The sequence below is a fragment of the Mirounga angustirostris genome, unplaced genomic scaffold (assembly GCF_029215605.1).
Source record: "Mirounga angustirostris isolate CCGP_5_RB_7025 unplaced genomic scaffold, mMirAng1.0.hap1 SCAF_13, whole genome shotgun sequence".
NCBI classification, from domain to species: domain Eukaryota; kingdom Metazoa; phylum Chordata; class Mammalia; order Carnivora; family Phocidae; genus Mirounga; species Mirounga angustirostris.
This window is the reverse complement of record NW_026991721.1, coordinates 96,493,424-96,520,858: the sequence shown is the minus strand read 5'-3', so window position 1 is coordinate 96,520,858 and position 27,435 is coordinate 96,493,424. Positions and strand designations below refer to the sequence as shown.

Here is a 27,435-nt window from a genome sequence, read left to right as displayed (position 1 = left end):
GGGCGGGAGAGGAATGGCGTCAGTGTGAGGTCACGCCACATTGTCCCAAATGCCATCTCCACTCCGCGGCGACATTAACGCAGGATTGAGGGATGCAGCCGAAGGAAAGACAGTTTGCACCTCATGCAGACTACGTGCAAAAAGAGGGCAGGACAGAGAACAATGCGGGGAACCTCGCAGGGCGTGGCGGGGCACCTGAGCGCCAGCAGTGAGTGCCCGCAGACAGGGAAAGCGGGGAGCGAGGAGCCACGCGGAGGCCGCGCAGGACGAGGCGGGACTTCCGGAAGCCATTTGCTTGAGTGGCAGGGGAACCGGAAGTGGGGGCGCTGCCGCTGGTGCTGGGGCCCGAGGAGGGACGCGCCGGAGCGGGGCCGCCGGGACTGAGCGAGCGACAGACGCGCCACCCGCCGACGCCGCAGCCGCTTGGGGCCCGTACGGACCCTCTGCCTGAGTGAGTGCAGCCAGGGTCGCGGGGAACCGGAGGCTTAGAGGTGGGGGTCGGAAGGGCCTGCGATTTGTTATTGTGAGAGGCCCGCGACCTCCCCTCCCCCACTGTCCGGGCCCCTCCCCCCGCGCCACCTCCCCCCCCCCGCCGACCCTCGGGGGACCTCGCGCGCGCGCCTTCTCCGCGGCCCAGCGCTGCTTCCCCAGCTGCCCGTGCTGTCCCCGGCACTCCCCGGACCGCTCGCCGCCCCCCGTAGAGCCTCCCGCCGGCACCCCACCCCCAAACCTGCCGACTCGGCTCCGCCGCTGGCCGCCGTCTCCACCCGCCTTTCCCAGGGGAGGGGTGCAGGGGGACTACGGTGGCGGGGCGGCCGCTCCTCCCCGGCCCACCCCCTGGAGCAGGCCTCTCGGCACCCCAGCTCGCGGTGGCCGGCGGTTCGCCGCCGCCAGCCGCGTTTGTAGCAACTCTTCTGCCTTCGGTCTCAGCTGTTGCCTCTTCCCTCCATCCCCGCGCCCGAACCTCTGACCCTCCCTCCCCTTTCCCCGGTCGGAGAGGCCTTTAACCCGGGCTCAGGCCCGTTACTCGGTGGCTTGTTGACCGAGCACTTTTTCCTCCCCTTTTTGTTGAAAAATGTCAACTCTTTAGAAACTTCTCCGTTTCCCCTAATGTATTCAAAAACCCGCAGACTGTCAGGGCTCCGAGGGGATTATTTCTTAGAGGGCCATGTTGCCCAGCCCCTCATTTTAGAGATGAGGCCCAGCAAGGTTGGTGATTTGCCCAAGGTCAACCAGCTGCTTAAAGAGGCCAATGGACAGATTTTCTCTGGTGCTTTTCCACTTGGTCCATGCATGTCCATTTACAGGAGCGAGACCTGCTGGCCTGCAGGTTTGCGATATACCCGTTGCATGGTGACTCACTGTTCTGCTTCCCATAGCTCTCAAGCCAGCGTTGCTTTCCATGACTTACGCACGGACCTTAAGAAAAGCAAGCACTTCAATCTCTGGCTCTTTTTTAGAGTGTGTCTGCAGAGAAAGGGAAGATCATCTGCACCCACTCTAGGATCTCATTTTGTACAGTTTTAAATTGGGGCGAGGGGGATAAAGGTATGGAGAAAGAAGAAGGAAAAAATACAGAGTGTGGTCTCTCCTTAGCATTTGAATACAGCTTTGCCTTGGATAAGCCTTGTGTCTTTAGATTCTCTCCTGGGCACATTGTTCTGATATAAAGGTTGCCTCCTTGTGGGGGAGCAGGGGAGGAGTAGGAAATCATTGTGCTTTAATTTGTTGGCTTGGGCGGGCATTTGATAATAAATTATGGATGTGCTGGAACCCTGGGACCCACCTGCCAGCCCACTGAGGCAGGGTCTTCTGGATGAGGCTTTTCTTCCCTTTCAGAATATTGCTGCCAACTCCCTCTGAAGCAAAATGAAGAGGCTTAGGTTAGAGTGGACACATTCTAAATCTTTTAATTCTTGGCGCAACTTTTCTCCTCCCTCTGTTTCCTGGTTAAACTAAAGATCCAGCTGAGCTTGAGAATTTATATTTCTTTGTTGTTGGAACTGGTTTCTGATTAAACATGCTACACCAGCTACACCACATACTGGTGTAAGTATCTGGAAATTCTGGTGTTCACCGTTATAGTCCAAGTTAAGGTAGAAAGAAGATAGAAAATGCAGGAAAATTGGGAAGTGCTGTGCAAGTTGCTTACTCCTCATTTTTCCAAAGAATTTACATTTTAATGGACAATCAGAGATTCCCTGGAGTAGTCTCTCCTGGTAAATTAACGAAACTTTTGTTCTTTAGACCTTTATCTCCGTTCTCCTTGGTTTCTCTAACTGAACCTGCTGTTTGTGATCAGAAGTTAGTGACTTAAAATAATCCCCCCCAAAGGGATTATTATGAATCAGGAAGGTGAAATGGGAGTCAGAATCCACCTCCCTATTGGTACTTTTTTTATTACGTTACTGATTACAGCTTCACTATTCCGAATACTGCTGCGTATGGTATTGCTCTGAGGCAGGAAACCCAAAATCATTCAGGTTTTTGTGTCCTATCACAGGCTGTACTCTGGATAGCTCCTGATTCATTCTTCATTTCTCTTACAAAGAATTCAACAGCTTATTTTATTTGACTCCCAAATTATTTGAATCTTCTAAATGCATAGATCCCTAGATTGTACATTTCTAGCTTCGTTCTTAGGAGGTTGCATGGGTTTGTGGCTCACTTTTTCTTTACCTGCTCTTTAAGGATGTTATCAATCCATAGCCATCAGTAAAACTGAAAGCTACTTTGTATTGTGAGAATTTGATTTAGCAAAACAATACAAAATCCAAGTGTCTGAAGGCACAAAGAAATTTTTGCTCAGATACTTTGCCCTTGTTGAGGAGGAAGGATGACCTTGTATTCATAGTTACAGGAAAAAAAAAAAAGACTAGCTAATTGGGAATATTTTGCAGTCTTCTCTCAATTCTACCTGCCTGGTAGCCTTAGATAAGTGACATCTTTTCCCTCGGTTTCTCTGTCCCTATTTCTTCATTTTGTCCATGAAGAAATTTAGTACCAAGATGAAAGTGTTTTGCTCAGGGTATCAGGATGCCATTAAATTTGGTTAGTAATAATAAGGTAGATAGGTGAATCAGATTAATAAATGAGAATTTATCGTGGCTTTTCTATATCGAGCCTGACACCCTTTGCTCAAGAATGATAGGCTTTAGAGGTATAGCAGCCTGAGTTCCAATTTCAGCTCTCCCCATCATGGAGCAGGTTCTTTAAATCTCTCTGAGCTTCAGTTTTATTTAAATAACAAAGCGCCTAGTACAGTGTCTTGTAAATAGTAAGTTCTTAATTTTAATTGTGATTATTATTTTACAACAGTTATTTATCTGTTGGAGGAACTCTGAAAATCCATGTTAGTGAATTGAATCCTAGATCTAGAAAGATTTTATAGCTTAAATAGACCATTGGTCTTGAAAGTAGAGTATGTGCACTCCCTGGGGATTGCAGAAGATGAACCATTGGAATACAGGAAACAATTCAGAACTTCGTACATTTATTTTTTATGTAAAAGGAAAAAGTAAACTTTACTAATATTTAATATATAGATTAACAGTAACTTAGACATTTAATTTATAAGTAAATATATAATAAGACACATTTCAAAAAGATTCTAGAACATTAAAGATGTTTGGGCACCACAAATCTGGACCAATCTTTACTCATGCTTTAGTTCACTTTATGCTTTCTTGTTAGGGATTCAGCTTGCCTCTTTTTGAATCTCCATTGGAGGAATCTGTGAGAGACAGGCCATGTCATTTTGTAGTCATACTTGTTAGAAATTTGTCTAACTGTACATTCTATCCACTGGCCTTACCTTCCTATTTGGGGACATGCAAAATAAGGGTAATATCTCCTCCTAGTAATCATCAAATAGTTTGGCAGTTATTTATGTCCTCTCTTCCTCTTCCCTAACCAGTTTTTCTACAGATTATAAACATACCTGTTTCATTCAACTGTTTCTAATAGGACAGGCTTTCAATTTCTTACCAGCTTGGCTCCTTTCCTCTAGACACCCTCCAGTTTGTCAAAATTCTTTAAGCTTTTCAAGATCCGAATATGGAATCCCAAGAACTGAAATGAAGTTGAAGTGCCTGCATTTTGTCTTTTAAGTGATGAGGGATATATTAGAATACGTGTTATTATGAAGGTACCTTATATTCGCAGTTTGTCACCCTTGTTCTTTAAACAATCCCCAGGAACAATAGTTTAATTATATAATCATATAGTGAGAGTAGGACAGATTTTTCTTCTCTGTTTCAGTAGTGGTCTCTCAGTTAATTTTGTATCAGTTAACTTTTACCTCAAAAATACCTAACATGTTAAGTGTCTCTCCAGGTAGGAAAACAAATGACAACAAACTAATGAAATAGTTGGGTTTTTAAAAATTAAGGGGTGCCTGGGTGGCTCAGTGGGTTGAGCGTCCAGCTCTTGGTTTCAGCTCAGGTCATAATCTCAGGGTTCTGGGATCCAGCCCGAGTTGGGTTCCCTGCTCAGCCCAGAGTCTGCTTGAGATTCTCTCCCCCTCCCCCCACTCTCTCTGTCTCTCTCTCTCAAATAAATAAATAAATCTTTAAAAAAAAAAAAAGATTCTGGGACATGGGTGGCTCAGTTGGTTAAGTGTCTGCCTTCGGCTCAGGTCATGATCCCAGGTCCTGGGATCCCCACTTGGCAGAAAGCCTGCTTCTCCCTCTCCCTCTCCCTCTCCCTGTCACTCCCTCTGCTTGTACCCTTTCTCTTTGTCAAATAAATAAATCTTTTAAAAATAAAATTAATTAAAAAATTTAAAAATTTCTCTCTCCTCCTTTCCCTCTGCCGCTCCCCCCTTTTAAAAAAAGGTAAAGAAGAAAATCTATTTAAAAATTTAGGAAATAGTCTTTTGAATTAGTGGAAAGTGAAGCTGTTTGTTGCTGTACTTCTTTACATTATATATGTAATTTTGAAATCCATAAGGTGGGAAAACTTGGTTGCCCTTTGTCTGTCTTAAGGCTAATAACAGCTGTATGATCGGCAGGAAAGAAAGCTATTTTTAAAATTAAAACTACTGTTAAGCACCATGTCAGATTTAACCTGAATAGCCAGACTTCAATCTAGAATTGAATTTAGACCCAAAGAAACTTTTGTATGGAACGTATAGAATGTTTTACTAGTTTAAAAACAAAAGCAGGGCGCCTGGGTGGCCCAGTCGGTTAAGGATCCGACTCTTGGTTTCTGCTCAGGTCATGATCTCAGGGTCATGAGATCGATCCCCAAGTGGGCTCTGAGCTCAGCGAGGACTCTGCTCAACTATCTCCCTCTTCCTACATGTGTGCGCACTCTCTCTCTCTCTCTCTCAAATAAATCCTTAAAAAAAAAAAAACACCTAAAATTAAATGTTTTGTTTTTAAGATTTATTTATTTGAGAGAGAGAGACAGAGATAGAGCACCAGAGGGGAGGAGAGGGAGAAGCTCTATCCCAGGGCTCTGTCCCAGGACCCGGGGATCATGACCTGAGCCAAAGGCAGACCCTTAACCAACTGAGCTGCCCAGGTGCCCCCAAAACTAAAGGTTTCTATGTGACTGTCTTAATCTCCTTTAATCATTTTTTTTCTTTTTCCTTTTTTAAAGATTTTATTTATTTATTTGACAGAGAGAGAGACAGTGAGAGAGGGAACCACAAGCAGGGGGAGTGGGAGAGGGAGAAGCAGGCTTCCCATGGAGCAGGGAGCCCAGTGTGGGGCTCGATCCTAAGACCCTGGGACCATGACCTGAGCCGAAGGCAGACGCTTAACCAACTGAGTCACCCAGGCTCCCCTTTTCTTTGTCCTTTATGAATCTTTTAATTTTCCCATACTTTTCTCAGGCAGTGAAGCCTCAACCAGATACCATAATTTGATTGGAGCTATACAGATTCATCTTGCAGTTCTTCCCAATTCTTGTATTTTACATTGATGTTTTTAGCTCCAGGTAGTTTATGTTTTTGGGGTGAAACGGTTAGATATAAGGCCTCGGGGCGCCTGGGTGGCTCAGCTGTTAAGGATCTGCCTTCGGCTCAGGTCATGATCCCAGGGTCCTGGGATCGAGCCCCGCATCACATCGGGCTCCCTGCTTGGTGGGAAGCCTGCTTCTCCCTCTCCCACTCCCCCTGCTTGTGTTCCCTCTCTCCTGTGTCTCTCTCTCTCAAATAAATAAAATCTTAAAAAAAAAAAAAAAAGATACAAGGCCTCTTTAGGGAGTCAGCATGAACTGCTTTGTGAATTAGTGGGCCAGATGTGACATTACTGGGGTCAAGCAAACCTAATTTCCTTCACTTACTGCACAAAGTACCTAAATTATCTGATCCTCGTTTTTTTGTTTTGCAAGGATTGGAAGTGGTATGTATAAAAAACATGGCATATGTAGTCCTTCATAGATAGCTATTATTTTCTGATAGTTGCAAATTTTAGTAATCTAAATAAATATATACAGATTGTCCCTGACTTAATGGTTCTACTTATGATATTTTGACTTTACAATGGTGTAAATGCCGTATGCATTCAGTAGAAACCGTACTTCCAGTTTCGAAGTTTGATTTTTTCTGTGTGTGTATGTGAATAAAGTTTATTGAAGATACAGAAAAAGCTCTCAAGAGTGAGGGGGTCCCCACAGGGTTGCGTACAAGGGCCTTTAAGGTTGGTCTTTTATAGAAAGCTAACCAGGGAACTTAAATCCTTTAAACATCTCTATTTATAACACCTTCGATGGCTTACTTCCTTTTTAGGGGCTAGTTATTCTTTGTTGGTCACAGGTGGTTATCATAAAGCCACCGGACCCAACCCACACACCTAGGGCAGGGTGGTTCCCCACCCCACACGACCCACCCCGCACGCGCAGGGCAGGGTTCGAAGTTTGATCTTTTCCTGGGCTAGCAACATGCGACAGGATCCTCTGGTGATGCTGGGCAGTGGCAGTGAGCCGAAGCTCCCAGTCAACCACGTGACCATGAGGGTCAGCATCCGATACAGGGACAACCATTCTGTTTACCACATCCAGTACAGTATTCAGTAAGTTACAGGAGATATTCAGTACTCTATTGTAAAATAGGTTTTGTGTTAGATGATGTTGCCCAACTGTAGGCTAATAGAAGTGTTTTGAGCACATTTCAGGTAAGCTAGGTCATGCTGTTTGGTAGATTAGGTGTATTAAATGCATTTTTGACTTGGGATTTTTCTTTCTTTTTTTTTTAGATTTATTTATTTATATTATAGAGAGTGAGAGCATGCGAGCGGGGAGAGGGGCAGAAGGAGAGGGCAAGAATCTCAAGCAGACTCCCTGCTGAGCCTGGAGCCCACACAGGGCTCAATCTCATGACCCTGAGATCATGACCTGAGCTGAAATCAAGAGTCAGGACTGAGCCATCCAGGTGCCCGTACTTAGGATATTTTCAACTTATGATGGGTTTATCCAGATGTAATCCTATTATAAGTTGAGGAAGGTCTGTACACAGGGTGTGGATGATGTTTTACATTTCGAGTTAGATACGGGTTTAACCCTAAGCCTAATTTTCTTAGACCTAGTGTCATTTAGAGTGGAACTAATTGGTTTGCAAAGTTAGTGTTAAAACATTGGTTTGCTTCTATAACGTATTTTTCATGAATAAAGGTATATTTTCACATTTAGAGCTTTGTTACTTTCTGATTCTCAAAAATTACTGCTATGCCAATCTAGTGTGTTTTGTTTACTCAGTAAATACTTATTGAATGAATAGAACTCAGTCCTTTTTCAGAGAAAGCTTAGCTGTATTTGATGATAGCAAGGGAAAGAAAAAGAGAATGGTCCTCTTTAAGCCACAAAACCCCAGATTTTCCTATTTTTCACCATTCTTTGTATATGCCAAGTGATTTCTTGAGCCCGATGTCTCTAGTATGTATTCTCCAGAGTTGACTGAAAACAGTCTGGTGTCTTTGTCTTTCTAGATTAGCATTTCTAGGTTTTCTGAATTTCGCTTACGCCTTCTCCACTCTCAGATGCCGTATTTGAACTCGTCATTAATAACATTTTCTTGGTGGATACCTATCAAAAATAAAATACCTAGTAAACATTTGTCAAAAACCAGTGCCAAAGCCTATGACTAGTTTTGTCACAATCTGTAGTAGTTATTTGTGTGATATTTAGTAACCAATGGATTCTAATCAGGCTATAGCAATTCTCCAGTGTCTAACTGGAGCAGTCTAAAAGCCTCTAATGCAGGTTTCATTGAACTCTTAAGTGTCTGATCCCTTATGTCATTTGGTGCTTGCATTAACATGTAATTATGAAAAATTAATGTAGATGTAAAGTATATACTTGGAGCAGATTTTTTCATTGTAATGCACTGTTCCTAAATGATACTCGAACCTGTCTGGAAGTTTGAGGATGCTAGATATTCATGGGACTTAAGCAGTCATGTCCTAGAACTCAACGTCTACTGAAAATAAACTCCAGTTTCATTTCTAGGCAAAGCCACAATGAGACTTAAATTATTATTTAAAACCTAGCATGTAATATTTAAGTGGCAACAAACGTTCCTGTTAATGAATGAAACATGACGTAGACATTTTTCCCCTCAGGTATAGAATGAGCCAAGGGGACTCAAACCCAGCAGCTATTCCACATGCAGCAGAAGATATTCAAGGAGATGACAGATGGATGTCTCAGGTAAAAGGAAGTGCGTATGTATTATTCACCAAAGATGAGTCTCTTCAGTTTTCCAGACTCTTTTGACCAAAGCCACAAAAGTGCATGCATTTTTATGGTCAATAAGAATCATTACTTTAAATAAAAATCTAATGTTACGCTAATGTCATACCTAATCACTAGCCTGATGTTGGACCAGAGGAATATTTTGAAAGCATAGTCATTGCCCTTTGTTCCTCTTGAAAGATAACAGTGTCTCCACAGCATTTTTTTTTTTTTTTTTTTTTTGGTAAGCGCTTTTTATTTTGAAGTAATTTCAAAATTACACAAATGTGCAAAAATTTTAGAAAGAACTCCCTATATCCTTCATCCAAACCTGCTAGTTAACGTTTTGCTACATCTGCCTGAAGGTTCTGTTCATATCTGCTTGTATTTGTATGTGCACATACACCAACATCCAGTGTTTTCTGAACCATTTGAGAGGAAGTTGCAATTATCATGCCCCTTCACCCCTAAATATTTCAGTGCATTTTCTAATAAGGACATTTTCTTATAAAACTACAGAATGGTTATTAAAGCCAGGACATTTAACATTGATATCATGCCATGTTCACAATTCTCCATTTGTCCCAATGTTTTTATGTCAATTTTCCTCCCAGTCTGCAATCACACGTTGCATTCTGTTGTCCTGTCTTGTTATTCTCCTTTACTTTGAAATATTGCTTAGCCTTTGTTTTTCATGACACTGACAGTTTGGAATATAGGCCATTTCTTTTGCGGAATGTTCCTCAATTTGGGTTATCTTTTTCCTCCTAATCAAGATTCAGATTACACATTTTTGGCAGGTATCAGTGAAGTGATGTCCTCAGTGCGTCACATAGAAGGTACATGGTGTTGGTTTGTCTTATTGGTGATTAACTTTGATCACTGAAGATGTTGTTGGCCTAAACCAGTTCTTCTTTATTATGGTGTGGACTCATAGTTCTTATTCTTTCCAGGGCGTTATAATCCGTTGTAATTTTCAAGCTCACATTGTCCCAGGTTTAGCAAGTGGGACTCCTCTCCGGGTTCCTATGTCTTCTTGATGTGTTCCATTGTTTTGTAGCACTGTGTCTCCTTTGTATTCTTAGCTGCCTTTTAATAAGCTGTTATCACTTAACCATAACTGTATTTAACCTTCATCTATTGCTTTCCAACCATATTTCCTCTTTGGAATAACAAGTTCTATATGATTTTAAGTACCCAGAGTTTTGCATTTTAGTATTTAGTGATTCTGTTTATACTCTTGATAGTTGTCTACTTCTGTTTTTGTCTTCCCAGACTTAAAAATCAGTCTGTCTACTAGCTAATTTTGAGTGGTAGTAAGTACTTTTTTTTGACTTTTATATGGATCAGCTGCATGGTTATTCTTAATCTTCCTAGTTTGTTTATATCCTCTTTTTTTTTTAAGATTTCATTTATTTATTTGACAGAGAGGGAGAGAGCAAGCACAAACGGGAGTGGCAGAGGGAGAAACAGGCTTCCTGCTCAGCAGGGAGCCAGATGCAGGGCTCAATCCCTGAGCCGAAGGCAGACGCTTAACTGATTGAGCCACCCAGATGCCCCAGTTCATTTATATCTTAAAAAGTATTATGAAATCCACTGGCCATTCTGTGTATTTACCACTCACCCTAAAAAAATAAAACATTGCTAATAGAATTGATGTTCTGTGTATACCTCTCATTGATCATTTTTTCTCTTTCCCACCTCCCTGTCCCCAAACCAGTATCCTAAATTTGGTGGGTTTTTTTTTCATGTGCTTACATACTACATATATCTTAAATTTCTAAACTGTATTTATAGTATTTTTGCATGCTTTTAAACTTTTTGTAAGTAGTATGTTTTTGTATTTTTCTGCAGTGTATCATACATGTTAAAAGCGTAGCTATAGTTTTTTCCTCCCTATTTTTTAAATTTTATTTAGTTAAGATTTTATTCATTTATTTTAGAGAGCGCTTGAGTGGGGTGGGGAGGGGCAGAGTGAGAGGGAGAGAGAGAGAATCCCAAGCCGACTCCATGCTAAGTGCAAAGCCGAATGCAGGTCTTGATCCCAGGTCCCTGAGATCATGACCTGAGCCGAAATCAAGAGTCAGATGCTTGGGCGCCTGGGTGGCTCAGTTGGTTAAGCGACTGCCTTTGGCTCAGGTCATGATCCTGGAGTCCCGGGATCGAGTCCCGCATCGGGCTCCCTGCTCGGCAGGGAGTCTGCTTCTCCCTCTGACCCTCCTCCCTCTCATCCTCTCTGTCTCTCATTCTCTCTCTCTCAAATAAATAAATAAAATCTTAAAAAAAAAAAAAACAAAAGTCAGATGCTTAACTGACTGAGCCATCTAGGTGCCTCTTTCCTCTTTATAAATAGTATTTCTTTGCTATATATGAAAATACCATTTAGGTACAAATATTTAGGAACGTTTAGGCCATTTATAACTTTATTAAAAGTAGTAACTAGAACTAGATGTCTTTGTTGTTCTGGCATAAATTAGCAGGCTTTAAATAATTAGCATTGACTAGAAAAAAATAGTCAAATGGAAGAAAAACAGGAATATTTAAAAAAAATTTTTTAACCTGTATAGAAGAATAACTTTACTAAATAATTAAATATATGCTCAGATCTTGGTTTCTTTTCTCCAGTGAAAGGAATCAGGGCTACTTGGAGAAATGATTGCATCTACAGCTGGAACAAAGGAAATAAAAGATGAACCTGTAGCATCTTGTAGTGCAAGAGAGCAACTACTCAAGAAAAGGAAAAAAAAAAAAGATGTATGGCAAGAATATCACTGAAGAGAAGTGTCCTTAGCACATCTCATAGAAGACCAGTGATACTGGTTTGTCTCTTTGATGATATTCACTTTGACCACTTGAGGCCAACCTGAAAGAGCACCCAAGTACAAAGTTGGACAGTTTGAGCGACATAATAAATCATGATATTATTGGTTTATAACTCAAAGGATAAAGTAAATATTCATGAATCCATTTTGCTATAAATAAACAATTGATGAACAGGGGAAAAGATAATAATTTTAATTAATAAATGTAGGGGAGCCTGGCTGGCTTAGTCAGTAGAGCATGTAATGCAACTCTTGATCTTGGGATTGTGAGTTTGACCCCCACATTGGGTTTAGAGATTACGTAAAAGTAAAATCTTTTAACAATAAATAAATGTAGAAGGAGGGAGGGAAAAGAAAACCCTCATTTGAACACCATGGTAATAATTACTGTAGGGAAGGTCCATCAGTGAATACTAAAATTAGTAGGCACACCTTTAAGGAGAGAGAGTATATTTGCCTAGCCTCAGGAGTATCCCCCTGGAAATTACCTTGGTGGTTTTAACATAAGACCACGTATTTTTTGATATCCCCTCTCTCCAGAAGGTGGAGCTTATTAATTCCCCATCAGTGAAAGCTGGATTTAGTGTCTTGTTTCTTTTTCTTTAAGATTTTATTTATTTGACAGAGCACGAGTGGGAGGAGCAGGCTCCCCGCTGAGCAGGGAGCCCGATGCGGGGCTCGATCCCAGGACCCTGGGATCATGACCTGAGCCGAAGGCAGACGCTCAACCAACTGAGCCACCCAGGCACCCCTAGTGTCTTGTTTCTAACAAATACAGTATGGAAAGGAAAAATAACTATATATTGGAGAAACCTGGCAACCACCACCTTAACCAGATGATCAATGTTAACATCACCAGTAATAAGTCATGTTAATATTGTGTACTCCTCTCTGATATGATATAGCAAGGGCACACACATCATCTCCATGGTAGGCTTCCAGAATAATTCATCACCTCAGTGTGTTCGTGACAAAATAATCAGCCCCAAATTGAGGGACATTCTACAAAACACCTGACTACTACTAAATGTGTCAACGACATGAAATACAGGGAAAGACCAAGAAACTGTCCCATGATGGAAGAGACCAAGGAGACATGTAGACTCAATGCCATGTGATACCCTGAATTGGTCCTGGGAACAGGAAAAGGACATAGAGGAAAAATTGGTGAGATCTGAGTAAACTGTTTTTTTTTTTTTAAGATTTTTATTTTATTTTTAAGTAATCTCTACACCCAATGCAGGGCTCAAACTTAGAACTTTGAGATGGAGGGTCCCATGCTCTACTGACTGAGTCAGCCAGGTGCCCCCTGAGTAAGCTATTTTAGTTGATACTATTTATGAATATTAATTTCTTAGTTTAACCAATGTATCATGCTTATGTAAGATGTTAACATTGGAGGGAACTGGGTGAAAGGTATATGGGAATACTGTACTATCTTTGCAACTCCTCTGTAGATCTAAAATTATTTCAAAACAAGTTTTGAAGTGATAATATTTCCTATGAAGCATTGCCAAAATACCATACCACGTATCAGGAAATACCTGGAGCAGATGAACGTGTCCACTAGGATCACCATAGGAATACAGTCAACAAAATCCAGACTGTGGGAGATTCTGTAGGTCAAAATGGGCAGAAGACATGAACAGACACTTCTCCAAAGAAGACATACGAATGGCTAACAGACACATGAAAAAATGTTCAACATCACTAGCCATCAGGGAAATAGAAATCAAAACCACAATGAGATACCACCTTACACCAGTTAGAATGGCAAAAATTAACAAGACAGGAAACAACAAGTGTTGGGGAGCATGCGGAGAAAGGGGAACCCTCCTACACTGTTGGTGGGAATGTAAGCTGTTGCATCCACTCTGGAAAAGGGAATGGAGGTTCCTCAAGATGTTAAAAATAGAGCTACCCTATTCTGCTTTCGTGTACGTTTGATATTTTTCATATTAAGTTTTTTTAAGGGTGATACTAGTTATATGCTTTCTGGACTAGAAAGTAGGCAAGCTAGAATTTGAACATAGGCTGTTCTGTCCCCAAAGCTATTGTGCCAGAAAGAGGTACACATAGTGAGTCAACTGTTTAAAAAAAGGTTAGGGAGGCCTGTGGGGGGAAAAAAAAAAAGGAAAATATGCCCAAATGATAGTTACTGGGCTAAGATGGTAGAATTCTAAGTGTTTTGTTTTGATCTATTTTTCCAAACTTATTGTACCTACTTTTAGACTTAAAAAGAAAACATAGAGTACCAGAACCTTTAGAACAGCAGAGCTTAAATTCCATGACATTCTAGAACTGTGAACTATTTCACCGGTTTTGAGAGGTAGTTGGCACTGTAGTACCACAATGGAGAGGAGAAGTGTTGTGGAAGTGTACCTACTCGCCAGCTATGGTTTTATTTATTTATTTATTTATTTATTTATTTATTTTAATTTATTTATTTGACAGAGAGAGACACAGCGAAAGAGGGAACACAAGCAGGGGGAGAGGGAGAGGGAGAAGCAGACTCCCAGCTGAGCAGGGAGCCCGACGCGGGGCTCGATCCCAGGACCCTGGGATCATGACCTGAGCCGAAGGCAGACGCTTAACGACTGAGCCACCCAGGCGCCCCACCAGCTATGGTTTTATTCGTGCCCATTTTATCTCTTCAGTTTAAAAATACTTATTGAAAAAGTAGTAATTTAAAAAGTTTATTTACACAAAACGTGGATGTAAAAAAAGGAAAATCTGTGGGCACCTGGGTGGTTCAGTTGGTTAAGCATCCAGCTCAGGGTTTCAGCTCAGGCCCTGATCTCAGGGTCTTGAAGTCAAGCCCCGAGTCGGGTTCCGTGCTCAATGTGGATTCTGCTGGACAGATTCCCTCCCTCCCCGACTGCTCCTCCCCCACTTGGACTCTCTCTCTCTCTCTCAAGTAAATAAAACCTTAAAAAAACAAAAAGGGGGGCGCCTGGGTGGCTCAGTCGTTAAGCGTCTGCCTTCGGCTCAGGTCATGATCCCAACGTCCTGGGATCGAGCCCTGCATCGGGCTCCCTGCTCTGCGGGAAGCCTGCTTCTCCCTCGCACACTCCCCTTGCTTGTGTTCCCTCTCTCGCTGTCTCTCTCTCTGTCAAATAAATAAAATCTTTAAAAAAAAAAAAGGAAAATCTATATCAAATCCTGTCACTCTACAGGAGGAGCTCTTTTATTTTTATTTTATTTTTTTTTAAAGATTTTATTTATTTATTTGACAGAGAGAGACACAGCGAGAGAGGGAACACAGCAGTGGGAGGGGGAGAGGGAGAAGCAGGCTTCCTGCAGAGGAGGGAGCCCGATGCGGGGCTCGATCCCAGGACCCCGGGACCATGACCTGAGCTGAAGGCAGACGCTTAACGACTGAGCCACCCAGGCGCCCCGGAGGAGCTCTTTTAATTGTCAAATTATTTCCAGAAGTATTTTTGTATTTTCACCCATAGCAGATGAGTATCTCCGATTCACCACAGTGTTACCTGCACAGATATTTAGCAGCAGAAACACTTAAATATAACTTAATTCCTAAGGAAAGCATCGTTGAATGTAGAGCTTGAGAAAAAGGAACAGCATTCAGACCTTTCCCTAGAACTGGGTTAAAGACTGTTGCCTAGAGTATCATGTACATTTATTTCAGGGATGAATATAGAAACTTCAGCTATGTCCTTTAGTATTTTTTTTTTGAAGATTTTATTTATTTATTTGACAGAGAATAGCGAGTCCTTTAGTATTGATGAGTAAAATCCATTTTAAAAGTGTCTTGTGCCCTTGCAGCAGAGAGAAGTACTCTAGGACTAGGTCATGGTCACCACTGCTTATAGATTTGGATTCGACTGAGAAAGGATTGACTCCCACTTTGCCATTGTCTCAGAGTTGGAGGTGAACAGGCATTTTCAAAGGCCATGTTAAAACATCCAAATAAGATACATGATTCTTGATTGGTTCCTAGTTCAAAAAAAGAGCTATAATACTTTATCCAACTCTTGGAACAACTGGAAAAATTGAATATGGACTGAATATTATGGGACTATGGGACTATTGTTCATTGTCTTAGATGCAATAATAGTTTTGTGGTTTTATAGGAGACTGTCCTTACTCATGCTGAAATACGTAAAGGTGAAGAACCATAGCATTTGCCACTTACCTTCAAATGGTTCAGCAAACACAAACAGATAAAGCAAATATGGGAGAACATTATTGTTGAATACAGGCAGAGGATATACAGGTGTTCATTGTACTGTGGTTTTTCTGTGTGTCTGAAATTATCTTTCAAAGAGTTTGAGGAAAAGATAAACTTCTAAAAAACATGTTAAGTGTGTTTTTCCATTCTGGTTTCAATAGAATTCCAGTTTTCTTAGCATATTAGAATGATCAGTGTGGTAAGGGTGGGAAGAAAATCTCAGTAGTTTATTTCAGACAGAATAAATAGAATGTTTAACAGCAGAGTAACTGGTTGGACAACTGTTCTGTCTAGGCCAAGACCTCTCACTGAGAAAGAAATGCCAGTTTTCTAATTTTTCTTCCTTTTTCGAACCAGCACAACAGATTTGTCCTCGACTGTAAAGACAAAGAGCCTGATGTACTGTTTGTGGGGGATTCCATGGTGCAGTTAATGCAGCAATATGAGGTAAAGGTGGAAGGGGGGAGGGTGGGTCTTGGCTACCAAAGTAAATCCATTCATCGCTAGCAAACTTTCACTCTGAGCTGAATCTGTAGGCTTATTCATGACAGTTTAGAGAAGCTCTAGTTCAGAGTGCGAGGGAGGTCAGACCTCCATAATGGGATTCTTTGTGCCACCATGCATGATGAGACAAAAAATTCAGAATTGTTTCTAACTCAGCTCCCTTTTTTGCCACACAATGCCACACAGTCTTACTGTGTTTTACATTTTCTTATTTTGTATATATTTTTTTTAAAGATTTATTTATTTATTTAATAGAGAATGTGGAGGAGGGGGAGGGGCAGAGGGAAGGGGAGGCAGAGAATCCCAAGCAGACTCCACACTGAGTGCAGAGCCCGATGTGGGGCTCGATCCCATGATCCTGAGATCATGACCAAGAGTCGGATGCTTAACTGACTAAGCCACCCAGGCGCCCCTTATTTTGCATATTTGCGTATTTTTAGAGCGCTGGAGCCAGTGTGCAGGTAACACTGTGGTGAATCGGAGATACTCATCTGCTATGGGTGAAAATACAAACATTAATTGGATGTTTAATTGGGTGGATGTAAAAAAAGGAAAATCTGTGGGCACCTGGGTGGCTCAGTTGGTTTTTTTAAGATTTTATTTATTTGACAGAAAGAGAGCAAAGTAGGGGGAATGGCAGGCAGGGGGAGAGGGAGGAGCAGACTCCCTGCCGAGCAGGGACCCATCCTGAGCTGAAAGCAAGAGCTGGGTGCTTAATGGACTCCACCACCCAGGCGCCGAGCAGGGAGTCTGATGTGGGGCTCGATCCCAGGACCTTGAGATCATGACCTGAGCCGAAGGCAGACGCTGAATGACTGAGCCACCCAGGTGCCCCATATTTTGTGTTCCACATCTTTTTTTAAGATTTGCACTCTTCCAGGGCAGTTAAAGGAAAAGATAGCTTGATTCCTTTCTGGCTCCAGCGCTCTAAATTTCTTCATCTCATGTTTCTACTTCACCCTATTCATTTTGATGCATGAGTAAAGGGAAAGGAGAGCTTACTGAGTTGGCACCTTGAGTATAAATGCTGGAACCTCCTGACGGGCATCGGGCAGCATTGTGACTCCATTCTTGAGCTGAGGTCGAAGACTACATTAAGAACTGAGTGATAGAGGGGCGCCTGGGTGGCTCAGTCAATTAAGCATCTGACTCTTGATCTCAGGTCTTGATCTCATGATTTTGAGTTCCAGCTCCACTTTGGGCTCCACGTTGGGCATGGAACCTACTTAAAAAATAAAGTAAAAAATACATTAAAAAAAAAAAGTAATCATAGAAAGAATTGAGTGATACAGTGCCATCCTCAGAGCCTTGCAAACACTGAGCAGCTCATGATTTGCAGCATTACATTTGAATATAGAAAATGAAAATTATTCTTTCAGGTGCCTCACAACACATTGCAATGGAAGAATTTTATTTCCCACTCAGTTTAAATAAAGCTCTTTTTTCTCTTTTTAGATATGGCGAGAGCTTTTTTCCCCACTTCATGCACTAAATTTTGGAATTGGGGGAGATACAACAAGACATGTTTTGTGGAGACTAAAGAATGGAGAACTGGAGAATATTAAACCTAAGGTGAAATGAAACTAATGTTTTAAAGAGTATCTTTAATCTTGAGTCTTTTCCAGGTAGAAAATTGTCTGAAACTGCTAGTAAAAACAAACTGCTTCTTTAAAGCATTATTTTGCTACTGTCTTTGCTTTGTTCCCCTTTAAGATAAATGATGCTGTTGTCCTTGCTTAAGAACATTGCAGATAGGTATTAAGAAATCAGTGTTTTGCTTGCTTAGGTTGTATTTGTAGTTGTTAATAATGGTCTTCTTCAGCTGTAGGAAGGGATTTGATGCTCATGAGGCACGCTATTCTGTAGGCCTAAATGCAGCACCAGGGGAATCTGCTCAGACGAGGGCCATGGTGGCAGTGTCATGATTCACTTCAAGAAGTAATTTTGGAGCTGTTTAACCATATAAACAAATTAGTAAGCAAGGCCTCCCAAGTTTTTCTGAAGAAAATTTGAAGCAGATACGAACAAATATTCATAAATGTGTACCCCACTACCTTAACACATTATAAATGTCCTGAGTTGGCACACTGTGCATGTAATTTTTTTCAGCTCTAAACAAAGAAAAAAAACAAAGTTGATAACAGTTGCTTTGTTGAAAGTATTTTATTTTTTGCCTTTAGAAATTTTTTTTTAATTTTTAAAAAAGATTTATTTATTTTAGAGAGAGAGCATGACTGGGAGGGGCAGAGGGAGAGGGAGAGAGAATCGCAAGCCAACTCTGTGCTGAGCCCAGTGCGGGCCTTGATCTTATGACCCTGAGAACCCATCCTGAGCTGAAAGCAAGAGCTGGGTGCTTAATGGACTCCGCCACCCAGGCGCCCCTTTTTATTCATTTATTATTATTTATTTATCTATTTGAGAGTGAGAGAGTGCATGCCTCTGGGAGTGGGAGGAGGAGCAGAGGAAGAGGGACAGGCAGACTCGATGCTGAGCACAGAGCCTGACATGGGGCTCAGTCCCATGACCCAGAGATCATGACCTGAGTGGAAATCAAGAGTCAGACACCTAACCAACTGAGCCACCCAGGCGCCCCTCTATTTTTTTTAAGATTTTATTTTTAAGTAATCTGTATACCCAATGTGGGGCTTGAACTCACAATCCTGAGATCAAGAGTCCCATGCTCTACTGACTGAGCCAGCCAGGAAGCCCTATTTTTTGGCCTTTCTAATAGAAAAACTAGTCCATGTTCCTGTCTTTTGTGACAGGGTGGAAAGTTACTTTGTTGGGTTGTATACTAAGATGTATGTCTCTAGGTGACAGCCACCTCGTAGATGAATTTTTTTTTTTTAAAGAGGAAAAACTCGAAACTTCATCCAGCTTCCTCCCCAGCTACTCTTTCTTCAGTATAACTGCATTTATACCAGTTACATTCCCTTGGGTACTTTTGTTATTTTTTTTTCTGGAAGATACTTGTAGTCAGGGAGTTTCTATGGTAGGAGTTGCAAATATTTTTCCCTGGCTTTCTTAGATTTCACTTTAGTATTTTCTTCAACATGCAGAGTTTTTATTTTTATACAGTTGAATTTGTTATCTTTTCTGTATAGTTTCTGGATTTTAAGAGCTTAGCTTCCAACTCCACAATGATGAAAGAATTCTGTCATTTCCTCCTAGGGTAGTTTTACTGCTTCGGAATTAATCTGCTTGGAATTTATCCTGAGATCTATGAGGCCTAAATCAGTGTTTGAAGGTGGCTGCTCAGTTGAAGTTATCCCTACCATTTGACAAGTTCACCTTTCCTTCTTTTGATTTTTGAAATAAGATGCTTATCTAAACACTGATAAATATTTTTATCTAAATATTAGATTTTCATCTAAACGTTCCTTTATTCTTGGTTATTTACTCATCGCCCCGCTTTCTTTATCTTCCCTCAATTATAGGTCATTGTTGTCTGGGTAGGAACAAACAACCATGAAAATACGGCAGAAGAAGTAGCAGGTGGAATCGAGGCCATCGTCCAACTTATTAACACAAGGCAGCCGCAGGCCAAAATCATTGTATTGGTATGTAGCCTTTGGGCCAGTAGTCTTTGATGTCATTAGGTCAGGTGAGGAATGTTTTTAGAAATATGATCACTCATGAATACAGAGAATCTTTAGGTGAAAGCAGTTTATGATACTCCTGAGAGGCTCTTCTCTGATATGTCCTATTGTCTTACTGGTTTCATCATTTCCCAGACCAGCTGAGGGAGTCATCTTTTATCTGCTTATCCTTGTTTAGAGGTTGTTGTCTCAGGTAGCCTTCGTTTTTTTTTTTTTTTTTTTTTAACTGTCTTCTGATAATTTTTTAAATCACATATGAAACTTGTCCTAGTCCTGAGTCTCTTTTTATTAGACTGGCTTTGGATTAACATAGATGTGTTGTTCAGTCCCACTGTTCATATGTTAAAGGTGGTATATTTATTAGAATCTCTGAATTCTCTAAAACATCAGAGATTCTGTTAGCAAAAAAATGGGTGCTTTATAGTCTTACTCCTAATAGAGAGTACTGCCCTTTATGGAGCTAAAGCATTAAATATTCACCGTCTCAGAGATAAATAGCTGTCTTTAAGTATGAAAGTTTACCTATAGATACTCGTAGCAAAACCAAATTCTGAATGAAATCTGGTATGTATTCAGTTCTTTAATGAGATGATGTTAAGAAGGTAGGCATTTATTCAACAAACGTGAGGATCACTATGTACAAGACACTGTCCTGGGTCCTGAACATACAAAAATGAGTAAGACATTGTCCCTCTCAAGGAGCACACAGTCTGGTCTAGTGGTAGATGGGCACAGCAATACAAAGAGAGAATTAGCATACTGTATGCTAATAGGAGTAATTATACTGTATGCTAAGGGGAGAATAGGTTTTTTTTGTTCTGTTTCGTTTTTTAAGATTTTATCTATTTGTCAGAGAGACGGGGGAGCGGCAGGTAGAGGGAAAAGCAGGCTCCCTGCTGAGCAAGGAGCCTGTGCGGGACTCGATCCCAGGACCCTGGGATCATGACGGGAGCCGAAGGCAGACACTTAACTGACTGAGCCACCCAGGTTTTGTTTGTTTTGTTAAGATTTTATTTAGAGTGAGTTCACTCGAGCAGGGGGAGCAACAGAGGGGGAGAGAGAGGGAGGGTGAATGAATCTCAGTGTGGATCTGAGTATGGATCCTGATGTGGGGCTTGATCTCATGACCCTGAGATCATGACCTGAACCAAAACCAAGAGTCGGATGCTTAACTGACTGAGCCACCCAGGCGTCCCATGAGAAAGGGTGGATTTTAGACATAAAAGCTACATTTGACTATAGTTTTTAAAGAATTCATTGGTCTCCAGACAGATGGAGAAAGGAAAGAAGGCATGACAGAGGGAGGGGAAAAAAACGGTGAAAGTCTTATACTTGTGTGTGTTTATTGGGCAAATGAAGGGGGGTGCTTGAAGAATTCTAGGGCTGTCATTGAATAAAGTTTAAGGCTGGGATGGTTAGGAGAAAGAGGTATGGCCAAGTCACGTAGGGATTTGTGTGCCTTGATGGAGGAGTTTGGGTTTTTCTTTCTTTTTTTTTTTTTAAGATTTTATTTATTTGAGAGAGAGAGCACATGAGAGGGGGGAGGGTCAGAGGGAGAAGCAGACTCCCCGCCGAGCAGGGAGCCCGATGCGGGACTCGATCCCCGGACTCCAGGATCATGACCTGAGCCGAAGGCAGTCGCTTAACCAACTGAGCCACCCAGGCACCCAGAGTTTGGGTTTTTCTTACTGGTGCCCGTGGGGAGCCACGTCTTATTTTTTTATTACATGGTATTTAATATAATTTACTTGCTTATATCCCTGCTTTACTCCAGAAAGGGTTGTGGTTAAGAGTCCACCTCTGAGGTACAGTGGCTGATACAAAGCTGCTTAGGACATATTTGTTGCGTGAATGTTGCTGAATAAATCCTCCATAAATAGTCTTTGTTGCAACCAGACTTTTAAATTTGATATACACTGGTGTTCTCTACAACACTCAAACATCAGCAGTGCCCTAAATGATTCTGTGAGGGAATGATTGCAGAAGTCACTGAACATAATAGCCCCGATCCCATGACAGTTACAAGAGCTGTGTGGAAACAAGATTTATGACATACTTAAGTGAAAAGTCCAAATATTAAAGTGTGTGTGTATTATAGTTAGAATTACTTAAAGTACAGATAACCCTTGAGGGGCACTGACCCCCATACAGTTGAAAATCTGCATATAACTTTTCACTCAAATTTTTTTTTTTTTTTTAAGATTTTATTTATTTATTTGAGAGAGAGAGAATGAGAGAGAGCGAGTACATGAGAGGGGGGAGGGTCAGAGGGAGAAGCAGACTCCCTGCCGAGCAGGGAGCCCGATGCGGGACTCGATCCAGGGACTCCAGGATCATGACCTGAGCCGAAGTCAGTCGCTTAACCAACTGAGCCACCCAGGTGCCCACTTTTCACTCAAATTTACTAATGGTCTGTTGATCAGAAGCTTTCCTGATAAGCAGTCAATTAAGATATATTTGGCTTGTTATATGTATGACATACTGTATTCTTACAGGAAAGCTAGGGAAAAGAAAATGGGATTAAGAAAACCATAAGGAAGAGAAAATGTATTTACAGTACTGTATTTATGGAAAAACATTTGTGAATAAGTGGACCTGTGCACTCCACACCTGTGTTGTTCAAGGGTCTGCCGTAGTCACGTGGTGAAGAGATTAGGAGCATGGTATTTTTCTTTTTTGTTTCTTTTAACATGATAGTATTTTAGTAATTAATTATTATAGGGAAAAATCACATGGCATACCTTTGATATTCTCATATTAAGGAAAATGCTATGCAAATACATAAGGTGCTTTTCTCATCCTTGCTTGAAAATCCCAGTAGGTATGGTGCCCTGTTCTTAAGGCTTACTCATTTTTTATGGCTTTGACTGTCACGGTGTTCTTTGAGTGTCAGAACAAAGTGTATGTTTGTTGTTCACTGGCCATCCTCCCTGGTTGCTCATATCTCAGCAAGACTCCGATATGTAAGCAGTTCTTTTTTGTTAACTGTTATATGCAGAGCCTAATACTTCAACAGTTATGTAAATGAGGGTTTAGGATTGACTTTGTGAAATTTTTGAGCCGCTTAACAAAAGGATAGGAGGAGATGGTCTAGGGTAGCAGAGTCATAATTATCTATAATTCTCATTTGGAACTATACAGTCACATAAAAAGTGGTAATAAAGCTTCCAACATTTTGCTGAAAAGAATTAAAGACATGAACAAGTACTTAACTTTGGCATAAAGGTTTTTTTTTTAGTAGAATACCCCCAGAAAATCTGTTTTTGTAAAATAAGTCCTCTTACCATAGCCTGTAGGAGAAGTAGGTAGAAATTTTTTTGCCTACATAGGAATAACTTGGTGTGTGCAATCACTAGTTATAAACCAATTGAAAGGTTGTCTGACAATAATTTTATAATAGGATCAGCATCTGTAAAAGGACATTTCTAGTTTGAGATGGTAAACCTTGCTCTTGACACGTAAGGGTGAACTTCTATTGACTGTAGGAGGACAGACGTGTGATTTACCTGAAGATAGATAATTAACATAAGTTAAAAATGAATTAAGAAAATAGCTGTTTTATCCTAGCAGATATTATGTGGCTTTGGTTCGTCTAGACCACAGTTGTTCCCACTGTTTGTCTTCTGCAGTAGTGTAGTTTCCGTGTAGCATTCATAAATACATGTGCGTTGGAGCTGGGTGATTCTGATGGCTGTATGGAGAATGAATTGAAGGGAAGACCACACTGGAGGTGGGAAGGCCAGTCAGGAGACTTTACATTAACTGAGAGAGTAGTGGTAAGTTTCCAAGCCATAGCAGCATGTACACTCAGAATGGAGGAGAAAAAAAGGTTTTGAAAATTATTGAGGATGCAAAAGCTGAGTAATTCAATGGTAAATAGATAAGGTATGTGGGATGAAAGATGCAGGGAGGTCGGAATGATCGGTTGGTACAGAGAATGTGGAAGGAGCATAGTGTGGGGAGAAGATGATGAATTGCTTTTGGACATGTCAGGTTGGGAGTGCTTCGGGAGGTTTGGGAAGTTTGGTTCTAGGCTAGAGTGTTCAGAGTGGGCCGAGTAGTAGGCCAAGGACAAGACCCTGGAGCATACCAACAATTAAGGGACAGGAGGAGGAAGGGGTGCTTCTGAAGAGACAGAGAAGAAATGGTCAGAGAACCGTCATTGAAACCAATCTAGTTCAGAGTTTCTAGTGTTTGAGAAATCAAAGTTTTAAGAGTGTCAAATGGAGCAGTTCTTCCAGGAATCTCAGAAATCACAGATGAGTCAGTAGAGAAAAACCAGTGACTCTTCTCTTCTTGTGTTCTCTGCTTTGCCCCAGGGTTTGTTACCTCGAGGTGAGAAGCCCAACCCGTTGAGGCAAAAGAATGCCAAGGTGAACCAGCTCCTCAAGGTTTCCCTGCCGAAGCTCACCAATGTCCAGCTCCTGGACACAGACGGGGGCTTCGTGCACTCGGACGGTGCCATCTCCTGCCACGACATGTTTGATTTTCTGCACCTCACAGGAGGGGGCTACGCCAAGATCTGCAAACCCCTGCATGAACTGATCATGCAGTTGTTGGAGGAGACCCCTGAGGAGAAACAAACCACCATCGCCTGACTGGCTCCCATCAGTGTTACTCGCACCCCAGCTTCCTCAGATCAGTTATATCACTGGCACTACAGAATCCTTCTCTTTCCTAAGGCACTTTGCATTGTAGAATGTTCCTGGATGTTCATATCTAGTGTTTGAAGGGGAGGAGGGATTTAAACTGGTCCTGTACATAGAAGGTTGGTTTGACACAGGAGACAAATTAGCCAAGGAAGATTGTTGTTTAAATTCGTTTGAAACCAGAAGGGGACTTTTTAGTTGTATGTGTGACACACTCATTGAATTATCACAGTTTTTCCTAGGACAACATCGAGCCTAAGGACTGAACAAAATGAAGATTTTTTTTTTCTTGGCCTTTCTTTCTATAGATTATGTCATATAGAGTAACGATCAGGATCCATACCTACTTGGCTTTAATACAGATGTCTTTTCCAGTTTTTAAAGTTCATAATTTAGCCCTTTGTTTTTAGTTTGCTTTATTCCTATGTATTCGCAACATTTTCTTAACATACAGCATCAGATTGAACATGCTTGTGATTCAGATATGGGAGATGCTATGGTTAACAAGTGAATTTGTTCCATTCTCTTAATCTTTCCCATGTTTAGCAATGGAAGAAAGGTTTTGCCCCATTTGGGGGACTCTACGGAGGGTATTATTTTTATGCTGCTGAATATCATGTCTATAATAGACCCATGCATGCAGCCTTTCCTCCCTATTTCCCCTCATCCCCTCTTTGTTTTTTGGGGGGGTCCTTGTTGACATTACAAGCTTTTAACACATTTTTGACCTAGGAGCTCTTGCTGGAAGTATAAGTCCCCAGCCAGTTACTCTCATGATGATAGTACTGATGTGCAACTCATTCTCGTGTGGTGCTCTGTGCGTAGTCTGTGTAGTGCTGTCCAGATTCGGAGTTCTGGTTTGGTTTGTTTTGTTTTTCCCTCAAATGTTTTACACTTTCCTCTTTTGGGGAAAAAAAAAAAAAAAGGCAACCAGAACTCTATTTCTCATTCCATAAGCCCTGACATTATTTCAAGTTTTATAGTATCTTAGGGTGTATATTTTATTTTTTTATTGGCTTAGTTTTTAAAATTTTATCAGTCCAGAAAAATTTGGCCTTTTTCATGGGGAAACAAATGGAGCTGCTCTTCAGAATAGGCATTCTACCTGATCCCACCATTTTAGTGAAAAAGAACTAGGTTGGTTTGACTTTCAGGGTCTGAGGATTTCTTTCGAGAGAGCTCTTTATAATCTTAATGTTTTGCTTGAGCTTCAAGAACTGCCATTTTAAAAATAATGGGACAATACATGGTTTATTGTTCAGTATACCTTTGGAATATGTACAAACTGGATCTACAAACAAATATTTTAAACTGGACCAGGTGGGTATTGGAGTAACCTATTAAAATGTGCTCTGCACTGATTCAGCTTAACATTCAAGTTCAGTGACTAAGGAATATGTTTGATGTTTTGCTTGCGAGGCAAATGTCGGTGCTTTTGTGAGTTGGAGGGGGTTGCTGATTTGTGCTAAGAGCCACTTCTGATTGAGAGGGATAGAACTTGGGCTGATGTTTTTCTTGTGAAATGTCTTTCTAGGAATTTTTTTGGTCTTATTTTTAGTCCTTTTTTTTTTTTTAATACATTTCTGAATGTATCATGTCTTCACTAACGACAAAGTACATGTGATGTTTACTAGCCTCGTTTCCCACATTAAAGTTCCCTCTCTTTTTAGGAGCCCAGATTCTTGGGTTTATCAGGACAGGTTTTTTCTTAGCTGAGGCATAGTTCTAAGGAGGGCGGAGAAGTTTGTGTGTGAAAAGACCGATTCTCATCCAGGTCTTTTTCCATTTGTCAGAGGGCGGGACTATCGTCCAAACAAACCCGTTAGGTTATTCCTGCAGCATGCGCTTTTAGCTTCCCTCTTGACTAAGGATCAAATAGCCCTTTGTGAGCTGGCCTTCGGCTCCTTTGCTTATGTGTGTAAACCTCGGGTGTTACTACATTTTATGCCTACCAGAGCTATTCAAGCAATAGTATTTGAACCACTGGCCTTTTAAATAAAAGTCTGACCCATTGCTAATGTGCAGATACTGAGTCCACTTTCATTTCTTGCCCACTTTCTTTGCACTGCGTTAGGGCAAAAAGTGTTCATCTGTTTTTCTTTGATTAACATCCCTGTTCGCTATAGTGACAGAACTTAATGCTTACTCTTTGGATTTCTCTCTTTATACTTCTCATGTATATGTAAATGTAATGCACTGTCCAAGTGAAATGTCCTAGTTGTCATTGTGATTAAGGGGCCAACTTTCCAGACAGCTAGCAGAGGTGTTCTGATCCTCCCCCCAGCAAGTTTTAATTCCTTTGCCCCTCCATTCCCGATACCTAGCTGGCAGCCAGTGATGGCTGTGGATCTCTGTGGGCACATTGTGAATGTGGCAGGTTGAGGACGTACTGCCAAGGGTGACCTAAGGCATGTTGTTTGGCTGCCTCCACATTCTAGGCTGCCACGGGCAGTGGTCTGGCACCCACTTAGGGTCTTTTTCGACTGTTGGGGGCATCTATCTAAACCAGAATCTTCTGCAAAAAACCTTAACCCAACAAAACAAATCTTGTGTAGCTCATTCCCTGCTCTTAAGAATTCTGTCTCTTGTTGTTAAAAAACAAAAACACTTTTTTTTTTAATCTAGTCACTGTTTACAGTTGTATGCTAAAGCCTGAAATATTGTCTGTGCTGTGGTGTATGAGCATTGCCAATTTTATATTTATTGCAGTGAAGAAGAAACTAAAAATATATGAAAATGAGGAGCATGTCCACGCTCCTAAATCTGTGTGGGTGCATGTGGGAGAAGTGAGTCGGGGTCTCTTGAAAGGAGGCTTTTTGGAGTGGGGTCTCCCAGGCTTCTCCTTGGTGTTCCTGCTTGGGGATCACTGCTGCTAGCTGACTGGACCTCCCCAACAGAAGTTTGTGATTCTGCTTTGGCGAAGTTTCATTGACTAGTAGAACTCATTCTGTTTTAGTGCATATTTCAATATAAATGTAAACATTTCTCTCAAA

General features: G+C 41.3%; 1 protein-coding gene across 3 annotated transcripts; it reads left to right on the top strand.

The window, feature by feature from the left end:
* Window positions 1-294: 294 nt before the first annotated feature.
* On the top strand, window positions 295-27,435 carry PAFAH1B2 (platelet activating factor acetylhydrolase 1b catalytic subunit 2). Of its 3 annotated transcripts, none has more exons than XM_045894970.2 (6): window positions 295-451; window positions 8,565-8,652; window positions 16,048-16,137; window positions 17,650-17,766; window positions 19,632-19,754; window positions 24,113-27,435. In XM_045894970.2, the coding sequence occupies exons 2-6, from the start codon at window positions 8,572-8,574 to the stop codon at window positions 24,389-24,391; spliced, it is 690 nt and encodes a 229-aa protein (XP_045750926.1). In that variant the 5' UTR covers window positions 295-451; window positions 8,565-8,571; the 3' UTR covers window positions 24,392-27,435. The 3 variants fall into 3 exon arrangements, with proteins under 3 accessions (XP_045750926.1, XP_064433472.1, XP_045750927.1); XM_045894971.2 differs by having other exon boundaries at window positions 313-451; window positions 8,565-8,662; XM_064577402.1 differs by lacking the exon at window positions 8,565-8,652 and having other exon boundaries at window positions 310-451.